Source organism: Coregonus lavaretus (genome assembly GCF_964263955.1).
Source record: "Coregonus lavaretus genome assembly, chromosome: 8".
Classification (NCBI taxonomy): domain Eukaryota; kingdom Metazoa; phylum Chordata; class Actinopteri; order Salmoniformes; family Salmonidae; genus Coregonus; species Coregonus lavaretus.
The window spans coordinates 54914606-54929109 of record NC_139995.1 but is presented as its reverse complement, the minus strand read 5'-3'; the positions used below and the strand labels follow the sequence as shown (position 1 = coordinate 54929109).

General features: G+C 40.7%; 1 protein-coding gene across 1 annotated transcript; it reads right to left on the bottom strand.

The window, feature by feature from the left end:
- Window positions 1-5827: 5827 nt before the first annotated feature.
- On the bottom strand, window positions 5828-13313 carry LOC311133625 (biogenesis of lysosome-related organelles complex 1 subunit 1-like). The gene is made up of 4 exons (XM_084167145.1): window positions 13137-13313; window positions 11233-11305; window positions 10192-10324; window positions 5828-8332 (listed from the first exon to the last, which is right to left on the bottom strand). The coding sequence occupies exons 1-4, from the start codon at window positions 13195-13197 to the stop codon at window positions 8222-8224; spliced, it is 378 nt and encodes a 125-aa protein (XP_084023271.1). The 5' UTR covers window positions 13198-13313; the 3' UTR covers window positions 5828-8221.
- Window positions 13314-14504: the final 1191 nt, after the last annotated feature.

Genomic DNA, 14504 nt, shown 5'->3' with positions numbered 1-14504 from the left:
AAACGGGAGTATCAATGAACATTGATTCTGGAAAAGTAATGCTCAGTTTGTCGCACGCGGCATTGAGGTACCACGTATCGCCAGCAGCATTTTATACTAGCTGTCTAGTCTGTGTTCTATAAATGTGCAATAAGCATAAAACAGAATTATATCAGGAATTGGCAACTTGTTCTTATTCTGAGAAATAAGGTAGGAGGTGGGGAGGAGGAATTATGCGAAGGGCCCAGTAACTACAATACATTCAGGGACCAGTAACTACAAAACATTCAGGGACCAGTAACCACAATACATTCAGGGACCAGTAACCACAATACATTCAGGGACCAGTAACTACAATACATTCAGGGACCAGTAACCACAATACATTCAGGGACCAGTAACTACAATACATTCACGGACGAGTACATTCTGACATTCATTCCATTTAAAACAACAAAAACAAAACATTATCAGTTGATGTCAAAATGTCAAGACCAATCCATGGAAAATGTATAAACAGCTCTGGAAAAAATTAAGAGACCACTGCAAAATTATCAGTTTCTCTGGATTTACTATTTATAGGTATGTGTTTGGGTAAAAATAACATTTTTGTTTCATTCTATAAACTACTGACAACATTTCTCCCAAATTCCAAATAAAAATATTGTCATTTAGAGCATTTATTTGCAGAAAATGACAACTGGTCAAAATAACAAAAAAAATGCAGTGTTGTCAGACCTCGAATAATGCAAAGAAAATAAGTTCATGTTCATTTTTAAACAACACAATACTAATGTTTTAATTTAGGAAGAGTTCAGAAATCAATTTTTGGTGGAATAACCCTGATTTTCAATCACAGCTTTCATGCGTCTTGGCATGCTCTCCACCAGTCTTTCACATTGATTTTGGGTGACTTTATGCCACTCCTAGCGCAAATATTCAAGCAGCTCGGCTTTGTTTGATGGCTTGTGACCATCCATCTTCCTCTTGATCACATTTCAGAAGTTTTCAATGCGGTTCAGGTCTGGAGATTGGGCTGGCCATGACAGGGTCTTGATCTGGTGGTCCTCCATCCACACCTTGATTGACCTGCCTGTGTGGCATGGCGCATTGTCCTGCTGGAAAAAACAATCCTCAGACTTGGGGAACAATGTCAGAGCAAAAGGAAGCAAGTTTTCTTCCAGGACAACCTTGTACATGGCTTGATTCATGCGTCCTTCACAAAGACATCTGCCCGATTCCAGCCTTGCTGAAGCACCCCCAGATCATCACCGATCCTCCACCAAATTTCACAGTGGGTGCGAGACACTGTGGCTTGTAGGCCTCTCCAGGTCTCCGTCTAACCATTAGACGACCAGGTGTTGGGCAAAGCTGAAAATTGGACTCATCAGAGAAGATGACCTTACTCCAGTCCTCTACGGTCCAATCCTTATGGTCTTTTGCAAACCTCAGCCTGGCTCTTCTTTGCTTCTCATTGATGAAGGGCTTTTTTATAACTTTGCACGACTTTAGCCCTGCCCCTAGGAGCCTGTTTCGAACCGTCCTCGCCGTGCACTTCACCCCAGCTGCCGTTTGCCATTCTTTTTGTAGGTCATTTGATGTCATCCTACGGTTGTTGAGTGACATTCGAATGAGTTGGTCATCCCGGTCAGTAGAGAGTAGTTTTCGCCCTCTGCCGGTCTGTAGCTTTGTTGTCCCCAATGTCTGCTGCTTGAACTTGTTCTTATGAACCGCCGTCATTGGAATTTTAAGGATGGAAGCAACCTGACGCTCACCTCTGCCAGTAAAGCCAGAATTGAACCCTTCTTTTCCTCACTCAAAACTTTTAGTATGGTCAATACTTATTTTTTGATTGATATTACTTTTGAGATACTATTAGCACTGTTTTTGCCATCCAGCTGGTCCTATTGTAAGAGGATAGTGATGACCACAGCAGTGGTTTTTATACTTTTCCTCGTTAAATAAGATTTGGTTCAGGTGATCACCTAATCAGTACCTAATTCAGTAGAATGAGGTGTGCCTGTGTTGGAATTTAACAGACACTGGAATGGAATGGCTGTCATACATGTAGAGATGCTGATTTAAGAAAACTTTGCAGTGGTCTCTTAATGTTTTCCAGAGCTGTATATATCTTCAGACTGTCAGTATGTAGCTGTCAGTATGTAGCATTGCACAATTGAGAGCATCCTGTCAGGCTGTATCACTGCTTGGTACGGCAACAGAACCGTCCGCAACTGCATTGCTCTCCAGAGGGTGGTGGGGTCAGCCCAACGCATCACCAGGGGCACACTGCCTGTCCTCCAGGACATCTACTGCACCAGGTGTCACAGGAAGGCCAAGAAGATCATCAAGGACCTCAGCCACCCGAGCCAAGGCCTGTTCACCCCACTACCATCTAGAAGGCGGGGACAGTACAGGTGCATCAAAGCTGGGACAGAGAGACTGAGAAACAGCTTCTATCTCCAGGCCATCAGACTGTTAAATAGTCACTACTAACCTTAGTCACTGTTCTAGCCAGCTACAACCCGGTACTCTACCCTGCACCAGACTGCAGCCCTATGTAGTATATGAATAAAAAAGTGACGAGTGTTCAATGACTGTCTTTACACACCATTATATATCCTGAACAAAAATATAAACACAACATGCAACAATTTCAAAGATTTTACTGAGTTACAGTTCATATAAGGAAATCAGTCAATTGAAATAAATTCATTAGGCCCTAATCTATGGATTTCACGACTAGGAATACAGATATGCATCTGCTGGTCACAGATACCTTTAAAAAAACGTAGGGGCGTGGATCAGAAAACCAGTCAGTATCTGGTGTGACCACCATTTGCCTCATGCAGCGTGACACATCTCCTTCGCATAGAGTTGATCAGGCTGTTGATTGTGGCCTGTGGAATGTTGTCCCACTCCATTTCAACGGCTGCGAAGTTGCTGTATATTGGCGGAAACTGGAACACGCTGTCGTACACGTCGATCCAGAGCATCTCAAACATGCTCAATGGGTGACATGTCTGGTGAGTATGCAGGCCAAGAACTGGGACAATTTCACAATTGTGTAGAGATCCTTGCAACATGGGGTTGTGCATTATCATGCTGAAACATGAGGTGATGGCGGCGGATGAATGGCACGACAATGGGCCCCAGGATCTCATCAACATTCAATTCACTGGCAACAGCTCTGGTGGACATTCCTGCAGTCAGCATGCCAATTGCACGCTCCCTCAAAACTTGAGACATCTGTGGCGTTGTGTTGTGTTGTGTGACAAAACTCTGGTAAAAGTTAGCTGGGCTCATCACCTAAGGTGGATATTCTTGTTGTATTTTAGATTAATTTGTGCATGCAATAACCCAAACGTCATGTTGTCAGAATTTACGAGAGTGGTTACCAAACAGGAATGTGATTGAGCTCCAGTGCCTTGTGACGCAACATTACTTTATCTTTACTTTGTTCTGTAGCTGGATTAACTTGATCATTGCTTTACTTTGTTCTGTAGCTGGATTAACTTGATCATTGCTGTACTTTGTTCTGTAGCTGGATTAACTTGATCAATGCTTTACTTTGTTCTGTAGCTGGATTAACTTGATCATTGCTTTACTTTGTTCTGTAGCTGGATTAACTTGATCATTGCTTTACTTTGTTCTGTAGCTGGATTAACTTTATCATTGCAGGATCTAGATACTTTTTCTAACCTATCTGGATTACAACCAAATTTTGACAAATGTACTATATTACGTATTGGATCACTAAAAAATAAAAATTTTACATTACCATGTAGTTTACCAATAAAATAGTCTGATGTTGATGTGGATATACTCGGAATACATATCCCAAATGAAATAAATGATCTCACTCCAATACATTTTAATAGAAAGTTAGCAAAAATAGATAAGATCTTACTACCATGTCAATTTGTGGAAAAATCACCCTGATTAACTCTTTAGTATTATCCCAGTTTACCTATTTGCTTATGGTCTTGCCTACGCCTAGCGAACAGTTTTTTAAATTATATGAGAAAAAAAATATTCAATTTTATTTGGAACGGCAAGCAAGACAAAATTAAAAGGGCATATTTATATAATGAATATGAATTCAGAGGACATAAATTAAATTAAATATTAAAGCATTAGACCTATCACTAAAAGCTTCAGTCATACAAAAGTTATACTTAAATCCGAACTGGTTCTCAAGCAAATTAGTAAGATTGTCTCACCCAATGTTCACGAAAGGCCTTTTTCCCTTTATTCAGATTGCAACAACTCATTTTCAGTTATTGGAAAAGGAAATCATCTCCCAAATATCACTATTTCTAAAACAAGATGTTTAAAAAAGGTATAATCTTCGTAAATGATATCATCGGTAGGACTGGTGGAGTTACAGTGGGGGAAAAAAGTATTTAGTCAGCCACCAATTGTGCAATTTCTCCCACTTAAAAAGATGAGAGAGGCCTGTAATTTTCATCATAGGTACACGTCAACTATGACAGACAAAATTAGAAAAAAAATTACAGAAAATCACATTGTAGGATTTTTAATGAATATATTTGCAAATTATGGTGGAAAATAAGTATTTGGTCAATAACAAAAGTTTCTCAATACTTTGTTATATACCCTTTGTTGGCAATGACACAGGTCAAACGTTTTCTGTAAGTCTTCACAAGGTTTTCACACACTGTTGCTGGTATTTTGGCCCATTCCTCCATGCAGATCTCCTCTAGAGCAGTGATGTTTTGGGGCTGTCGCTGGGCAACATGGACTTTCAACTCCCTCCAAAGATTTTCTATGGGGTTGAGATCTGGAGACTGGCTAGGCCACTCCAGGACCTTGAATGCTTTTTACGAAGCCACTCCTTCGTTGCCCGGGCGGTGTGTTTGGGATCATTGTCATGCTGAAAGACCTAGCCACATTTCATCTTCAATGCCCTTGCTGATGGAAGGAGGTTTTCACTCAAAATCTCACGATACATGGCCCCATTCATTCTTTCCTTTACACGGATCAGTCGTCCTGGTCCCTTTGCAGAAAAACAGCCCCAAAGCATGATGTTTCCACCCCCATGCTTCACAGTAGGTATGGTGTTCTTTGGATGCAACTCAGCATTCTTTGTCCTCCAAACACGACGAGTTGAGTTTTTACCAAAAGGTTATATTTTGGTTTCATCTGACCATATGACATTCTCCCAATCCTCTTCTGGATCATCCAAATGCACTCTAGCAAACTTCAGACGGGCCTGGACATGTACTGGCTTAAGCAGGGGGACACGTCTGGCACTGCAGGATTTGAGTCCCTGGCGGCGTAGTGTGTTACTGATGGTAGGCTTTGTTATTTTGGTCCCAGCAATCTGCAGGTCATTCACTAGGTCCCCCCGTGTGGTTCTGGGATTTTTGCTCACTGTTCTTGTGATCATTTTGACCCCACGGGGTGAGATCTTGCGTGGAGCCCCAGATCGAGGGAGATTATCAGTGGTCTTGTATGTCTTCCATTTCCTAATAATTGGTCCCACAGTTGATTTCTTCAAACCAAGCTGCTTACCTATTGCAGATTCAGTCTTCCCAGCCTGGTGCAGGTCTACAATTTTGTTTCTGGTTTCCTTTGACAGCTCTTTGGTCTTGGCCATAGTGGAGTTTGGGGTGTGACTGTTTGAGGTTGTGGACAGGTGTCTTTTATACTGATAACAAGTTCAAACAGGTGCCATTAATACAGGTAACGAGTGGAGGACAGAGAAGCCTCTTAAAGAAGAAGTTACAGGTCTGTGAGATATTTACCTGGAGCTAACCTTGCAGATAGCATTACTGGGTGATCTGAAAAGTCATAGTCAATCAATCAATCAATAATATAATAATACTTTTAGCAAAAATGTTTATTTTTAATTCACAATCTGTAGAAGCAATGAGAATAGAAAGGTTCAGAACGTTTGTAAAACATCACAGTACGGTTGAACTATATATGGCAAATAGAAATCCAATATGGATGGTGTTAAGAGATAGATGGGAGGTATTGAATAGAGTTGAAGGATGGGACTAATAACAACAACAAAGATAGCTAATAATGTAAGCATACTGTGTCCATAATAAGTATATAGGTTGTATGTTGGGAGCTTTTGGGAAAGAGCACAGTTAGAAAGATATGGCATATAGAAGCAAACCGGATGGACAACATGAAAATGATCGGAGAGGTTGAGAGTAGAAGAAGTTCAGGAGCAAAAACAAAAAATATATATAATAGAATTATTGTAAAATTAACTGTGTCCATAAGGTGTAGATAGTAAGTATAGGCTGGAAGTAGAGGCCTGGGCATTGTTGAAAAGTAATAAAGGGGAGTATATATATATAAAACATGGGGGATTGGAAGTGATGCAGACAATTACATTGATAGAAGATACAATCTATCTGCAATATTAAGCTGATCCACCCCCCCCCCCAAAAAAGGTTCTGTAGCTGGATTAACTTTATCATTGCTTTACTTTGTTCTGTAGCTGGATTAACTGGATTCCACAGCCCAACAATAACACAAATGTCAGAGTTCGTCCACCATTACTTGATTTCTTCATTCAAGAAAAGAGAAGCCTTACAACAAAACATAAAAGTTAAGAGACAAGCATTTTTCCTCGTGGACAAGACGTATAGCCTAGTCCCCCAGATCTTTATGTGGTTTTACCAACTCTATTGCCGTCAATGTGTTTGACATGACAATGAGTTGGCATGATAGGGTAAACAGACTGGAACTCAGGCTATAAGACATACAGTAGATGAGAATGACTAATTGAAGAGGAACAAACATGTTCCAAAGGGTGTAAGGTGCAAGAGACTGTTGAAATGTTACCGTCGCCTTTATTAAACAGGGTAGAGGTAGCTCATTCTAGCCTTGCTAATCCAGACTGACGTCAATGTGTACGGTTACATGCACATAGTCCAATAAATATAATAATTTGATATAAATGTTTACATGCTTTGCAAGAATAACTATTTCCCTAACAATCCTGTTAACATGGACAAATCTGAAATCAGGCTACCTGATGGGACTTTGATAAATACAGAAAATCGCCAATCTAAATAAAAGTTATACCACAGCAACCATGTTATTTTTGGGAAGCCTTTTTGAGTCCAAGCTCGTATATATAAAGTTGTATGTGAAAACTATTTCTAAGATGCATACTTTCAGTTTTTCTGAACTTCACTCACGCATATTCTAAGGAGACTTGTGCTGCTGGTTCTGGCACATGTGCAGGTCAAATATAGCGCTGGAGCTCCGTTTAAGCTTTTTACATGTCCTAATAATTCAAAAATATTGCTCAGAAAACCAGATGTTTAAATCGGCATATGCTTACTTCGATTACGACCTTACGCCGATTAAGATAGGCAGAGTAAGGTGTTTACATGACTATTGCGTAATCTGCCTACTGCCACAATCCATTTAATATCGAGTTATTAGTGTGCATGTAAACTCACTCAACAATGAACAGATCATTCAGTCTGGAACAACCAGGGTAGGTTGTTTTAGTCAGACAGGGAGAATGCAGTTACCAGTCAGTCTCTTTCTAAACAGGAGACTGGCTCTTGTAATTACAAGCCAATAAATTATATTTACCCCACGCTACTTTTACACAAACGGGCCTCTTTTGTTCCACGCCTAGCTAGCTGTCCTGTTCATCCTCATGGGAATAGGGAAATGGAAGAACTTTTAGAGAGAGACTAGCACCCCAATCTGACCTATTCATCTTCACAGGAGAAGATCTTACAAAAGTGATTAGTTAGATATGCTGTGTCTTGTTCTCCCACATTGATCGACTCACTGGGGAAACAATGTTTGTGTAAACGGCTAAATCATTATTAGGAGTGTTACTAAATTCACATGAACCATATGTGAGGTTCTGGCCCAATATTACACATAGCAGGAGGCCAGTTATATATTTCCACCACGAGGTTAATATATGTGGTGTAGACCTTTTAACAATTTGAGTGTTGTTAACAAAACAACATTGTGCGACGGGCCTTAGATGCTCTGATCAATAAGGTTTATTTGTCCATAGACATACCTACTGTAACACAATGTGTCACTCATGAACACTGGACAAGCATTAAAGTCATCTCTGAAGCCACGTATCATCCTTTGAGATGGCTTATCGGGATTCTGGTATCCACAGTAAATCCACCCACTCCTTCACAGTGAGATGGTTCAGCTACTGGCCCTAGCAGCAGTCCACCGGTTCTGGGTTCTGGGTTTGGGTTCAGAGTGTCTATGAAGAGGCTGATGTGAGCTGTCCCTTCTGTACGTACTCCAGAGCTGTGGCGATGGTTCTCATATCCATCTCAATACTACGTGCCCAGTTCTCCACATCACCGATTTCCTGGTCAAGAGAAAGATAAAAAAAAAGGTTAGATAAAAGTTAGGGCCTTATTAGGGGTCAACACTAAAGATACAATGGGGAGGGTTAGAACTAAACATGCCAGAAGTTCATGAATAAGTAACCTGCACGTTATAGACTACAAATGGATAACTGTTTTAGTTATTCTGGTAATGACCTGGGCCAGGTTTCCCAAAGCATCTTGGGAAAGGCTAAATTAATCTTAGAACCATAGTATCAAATAAAATAAATTGTTATTCTTCACTTGCTTCGTAAACAACAGGTGTTATCATTTAAGGCTCTAGATTGCAGGAAATGGCTGTTACAGGTGTTAAAAAACGCAAATATCAGAGTCCTCCTCTCCCACCTGGATTGTACATGATTTGCACATTATTATTTTTAAAATTCTTGAAGCTCTGTCAAGTTGGTTGTTGATAAATTAATAGACAGCCATTTTCAAGTCTTACCATAGATTTTCAAGCCGATTTAAGTCAAAACTGTAACTAGGCCACTCAAGAACATTCAATGTCTTCTTGGTAAGCAACTCCAGTGTATAGTAGTTGGCCTTGTGTTTTAGGTAATTGTCCTGCTGAAAGGTGAATTTGTCTCCCAGTGTATGTTGGAAAGCAGACTGAACCAGGTTTTCCTCTAGGATTTTGCCTGTGCTTATCTCTATGCTGTTTATTTTTATCCTAAAAAAACTCCCTCGTCCTTGCCAATGACAAGCATACCCATAACATGACGCAGTCACCACCATTCTTGAAAATATGAAGAGTGGTACTCAGTGATGTGTTGTAAAAATCACTGACATTATGGGATATTGTGTGTAGGCCAGTGACAAAAAAATCTAAACGGAATCTATTTTACATTCAGGCTGTAACACAACAAAATGTGGAAAAAGTCAAGGGTTGTGAATACTTTCTGAAGCCCCTGTATATCCAAATACAGTATATGTTTATGGTAATGGCCACAAGGGGGTGGTATTGTCAACTTTATGAATGAGCACCAGACATGATGATGGAGGTTCATATCGTTTAATCGTCAGAAGGTCCTGAAAGTCATCCTCTTGACAAAGCAAAAAATTAGCTTTGACTGAGATGACTCAGAGGTATTTTGACAGTGACAAAACATCTCTCTCCCTCTCCTCTCTCTCCCTGACCAAGCCAAGGTCCCTCAGGCTAGTGACACTTTCTTTTCTCAGTTTGCAGTATATGACACAAGCACAATGCACCAGCTTCACAGAACATTGTAGAAGGCCAGAGAGAGGGAATGTTGTGTTTGATGTTCAACAACCAGAGTTTGGATTTACCTCCACTATGCTAACAAAGACACAGCACAGAGATTGACTTACAGCCGAGCGGTCTTGGTAGAACAGTAGCTATCTGTGTGAGTCACATACATATTGATGTGCTTGAGGCCTACAGTAATGTAACGGAAATTGTATATATATTTTTATTTAACCTCTTTTTAAAACAGGCAAGTCAATTAAGAAGGAATTCTTATTTACAATGACGGCCTGGCAAAAGGCCTCCTGTTGTGACGGTGGCTGGGAATACTATATATATATATATATATAATTATTTTGAACATTACAATGTTTCACTGGATAGGTGACAGAGCTCATGTTACATCAAAAAAAGGAGTGGAACAGTTCAATCCAACTTCAATGCCTCTAGGGATAGTAAAGATACTTTGTTTTTGTCGCAAAAGGAAAATACCCCATACCACTTCTCCTGAAATCTTTTAAAACACTCATTAATATGGGGGTCTGCCACCACTCACCAACCATCAAAAGATTTAGAGATGTTGGTTACTAATCTAAGACCATATAGGGTTGACGGTGTGTGTGTGTGTGTGTATACCTTCAGGGCCTGGTTGAAGCCTTCCACCATACTAATCCACTGGCCAGTCTGCTTGGAGAACTGTCCGGCCTGCACCTGTAACGTCTTCACCTCATGGTCCAGCTTCCTCTGGTTCACATACGCCTTGGCCACCCTGGAATTAAAACATCACACACAGCAACTGGAAGAAGAGTAGGCTATAAGATGTATAGCACCTGTTAAAAACATGTTACTTACAATAAGATGTTATAACACAATACAGATGAGTATAGCGACGGTATAAGCCGCAAGAGTTAGGAGATGATCAGAAAATGATTTCAAAGATTGACACAAGGATGGAAGCTAACTAAGTTCCATTATTCAATAGAATGTTGATCTGACGACATCTTAAGGGCAAAGATACCATTTGATATTGTAAAATGAAGAGAAAGTAGACTGACAGCTCCTGAAAGTGTAAAATGATGTCCTTATGGACTCCTTAACGTTAAATCTCAAAGAGAGAGAAATGTTGAAACACCTGACTTTATCCTCCTCTCCTTCACTGCAGTAGAACGTAGCGGCACAACAATGGTGGTCACGTCCAACTGTTGCTCACTAAGCTGCTTTTCTTGGGTTCGCCACTAAGTAACTTTCATAATGATTCAATATTACCAGTGTACATTGTGCTGTGGAGTCACATGCCATCATTGGTTAACACAGTGATTGAAAGCTAAGCACACAGAGGGTCGTTCCCCGACCCAGATTATGCCTAGTCCTGGACTGAAAACCCAACTCAATTGAGAATCTCCATGAAATGCTTTTTAGTCCAGGATGAACTTTAAAATCGCTCCACAGGTTTCGATTGGCAGGCATTCTTCTATTATAACATGTTATAATAAGCCAAGGCTACTCATATAGATGACTGTAGCAACACATTTTCAATGCAGGTTACAACATAGGTCTAATTTGTCACGTGTCAAGGCATTTGAGCTGAATTGGCTGAGTTGAACAGCTGAATGACTCGAACCAATAGGACATAAAATGGGGCACATAAAACAGTAGTTCCAAACAGGGCATACATACCCGACATTGAGGTGGTCCACCAAGGCTTCTGTTAGACAGGTGGCAGCAGTAATTGCCTCTCGTCTACGTCCCTCTGTGCAGGGAAAAAGAAAACAGCTGTCATGTCATGATGGGTGAATGGAATAGCCTCCACTGGAGATGGCAGCAAGCTGGTTAGCTATCAGGTCAAGAAGAAGCGAGAAGCTAGCTAGCTGATTTCTGAGGCTACTTAGTTATGTGCTAGCTAGCTTTGTTCCAGGGCATCAGTGTGAGTTCCTCTAACACAGAAGCAGATACAATTTCTTGTGGTCGTTGAATGATGGGACCAGAGTTAAGGGCCGTCCACACCAAGCATGATAACCATAACAATAAAAAATAAAATAAAATCTAATTCAAGTGAACAGGAGCATTCATACTACAACGATAACTACAAAAAGAGTGGAGAACGAGAGCTATCGTTTGGATCACTTTCAGAGTGATTTTTTCCCTGTCCCTCCAACGAAATCAAAGAATGCGTTCCATTGAAGTGTTCTTAGTCCTAGGTACACGAGGCAGCTTGGAGAGGAGTGCACGGTAAGCTTGCCTGGAGAACTGGGCATGTGAGCATATTGTTGGCAACATTAATTATAGGAGAATTTAGGAGAATTATAATCCACAACAAACAGAGCGTATCAATATGCCAAGGCCATATTTTCCAATAGTATCTGTGAACGCTGATAACATCCTGACAAAATATACACTGACTGGCTGCTAATGTGCCTTTCTGGACCTTGTAAACTGTAGAGAAAATACTCATTACTGACCCAAATGGTTGCCTAATCGAATTATTATTATTTGGGAATGAAATATGCATTCAGAACGCAGAGCTTTTTAGTGGTTTACAGCTCACTGCAGTTTACAGCTTCGACTAGAATTCTTTATTAACCAAAATAAAAAAAATATGCATTATTACATTGTGTTGTTATTTTGATGTTGTTGGCTTGATCACTTTCTTGTCCTTAAAAAGTTTAATAAATTGGGGAGATTTGAGCTGCGTACCCACAGGGACTGGGAGCGCAGCTTGGGGAGCCCACAAAGTGTAGCCTGTCATCTCATGATGCGCTTCATTTTTTTTTACTGTGGAAATTCATTGGTTAGGCCTATATCCTCTTCACTTAAGTATTATGCCTATTATTTAGCTAATGAATGATGGGTTGCATATTTATGCAATAAGGCCCGAGGGGGTGTGGTATGTGGCCAATACATCACGGCTAAGGGCTGTTCTTAAACACGACGCAACGCGGAGTGCCTGGATACAGCCCTTAGCCGGTTGCGTCGTGCATAAGAACAGCCCTTAACCGTGGTATATTGGCCATATCCCACAAACCCCAATAAGGTCCCTTATTGCTATTATAACATATTGGACATTAACATTACAACATATTGGATACCGACCGCAGTTAAACCCCAAAGAAGAAGGAAGAAGTCACTATGACAATGAACACACCCAGAAGCACTGAATGGCCTGTGTTACCACATTATTAATAGGCCTACAGCGAGCAGTTGGACGTTTTGATCAGTTGATTGACAGGTGTATGATACTTTATAACGATACACTTTCCTCTAGTGTGGATGCTCGCCAACGTTTTATAGCTATGTATAATGTATCGTTGTAGCTAGTTATCGTCCTTGGTGTGGACGGCCTTTACTAGTTAGCTACCTATACATGCAATTAGTCACGAAATTCACAATTGACTTGTCCCATCTCAAGCATTTACAACAGTTGTCTGCCTTTGCTCCAGTCTAGGTTCAGGATCACAAGTAACTTAATTAGAACGACCTTCATGTTGCTGCTAACAAATTAGCTAGCCATCTACATTTACTAGTATTGTTTTAGCATTAAGTATCGCTAGCTAGCTAGTCAGACAACTTCCGTTTCCTCTCACCTTGAAGTTCTTTTCGTTCGTTCTGCTTCGATTGGTGCTCCTTTAGTAAACGAGAAAGCATTTTTACTTTGTTGTTCTTTCAGTTGAATGTTTTAATCAGATATATTTTCATTTAGCTAGCAGGACTCAAAGCTGTTGTCACGAGACCGCCCAATGCGGAAGAGACTTCTACCACGTGATGATAATCGATCGCGTTTCTAGTCTTCTTCTTCTTCGATGAGGTTTACCGGCGGTTGGCATCCAATTTGTTGCATTACCGCCACCTACTAGACTGGAGTACAACTCCCTTATCTTTCCTTGAAAAATAAAATAAAGAAATACCCTACCATCTAACACTACACTCACAAATTCAAAAATATTATTAATAATTAACACCACCATACTCCACTATTTAAATATATTCATTCCTACCTCATGCCCTCAACCTGAAATGATGGGACATCACCACTTAACACTCCCTGTAACTCTTCTGATGTCAAGTTTCGCACACCCAAATACCTCTCTGCAGCTGCCACCACAACCTCAATTTTCTTCGACTTACATTCCATCCCTGCAGTACAATTAATAAACTTTGCTATAAACGCTAAAAATCCAATCTTACTGAAACATATATCACTTGTTCGCCTATCCCCATCATTTACTGCTACCCCAGTAATTACATTTACATTTACATTTACGTCATTTAGCAGACGCTCTTATCCAGAGCGACTTACAAATTGGTGCATTCACCTTATGATAGCCAGTGGGACAACCACTTTACAAATGTTTTTTTTTTTTTTTTTTTGTCTTACATTTTTTATTATTATTATTATTATTATTATTATTATTATTATTATTATTATTATTATTTTATATATTTTGTGGGGGTGGGGTGGGGGGGTAGAAGGATTACTTTTATACTATCCCAGGTATTCCTTAAAGAGGTAGGGTTTCAAGTGTCTCCGGAAGGTGGTCAGTGACTCCGCTGTCCTGGCGTCGTGAGGGAGCTTGTTCCACCATTGGGGTGCCAGAGCAGCAAACAGTTTTGACTGGGCTGAGCGGGAACTGTGCTTCCGCAGAGGTAGGGGGATCAGCAGGCCAGAGGTGGAAGAACGCAATGTCCTCGTTTGGGTGTAGGGACTGATCAGAGCCTGAAGGTAAGGAGGTGCCGTTCCCCTCACAGCTCCATAGGCAAGCACCATGGTCTTGTAGCAGATGCGAGCTTCAACTGGAAGCCAGTGGAGTGTGCGGAGGAGCGGGGTGACGTGAGAGAACTTGGGAAGGTTGAACAACAGATGGGCTGCAGCGTTCTGGATGAGTTGTAGGGGTTTAATGGCACAGGCAGGGAGCCCAGCCAACAGCGAGTTGCAGTAATCCAGACGGGAGATG

Bases quoted from the DNA above. Each gene is read 5' to 3' on its own strand.
- LOC311133625 (XM_084167145.1), bottom strand. From the start codon at position 13,197: ATGCTTTCTCGTTTACTAAAGGAGCACCAATCGAAGCAGAACGAACGA. The intron at 10,325-11,232 runs GTATGTATGCCC...TTTTAATTCCAG, and splicing joins GTGGACCACCTCAATGTCGG to GGTGGCCAAGGCGTATGTGA. The intron at 8,333-10,191 runs GTATACACACAC...TCTCTTGACCAG, and splicing joins GCTTCAACCAGGCCCTGAAG to GAAATCGGTGATGTGGAGAA.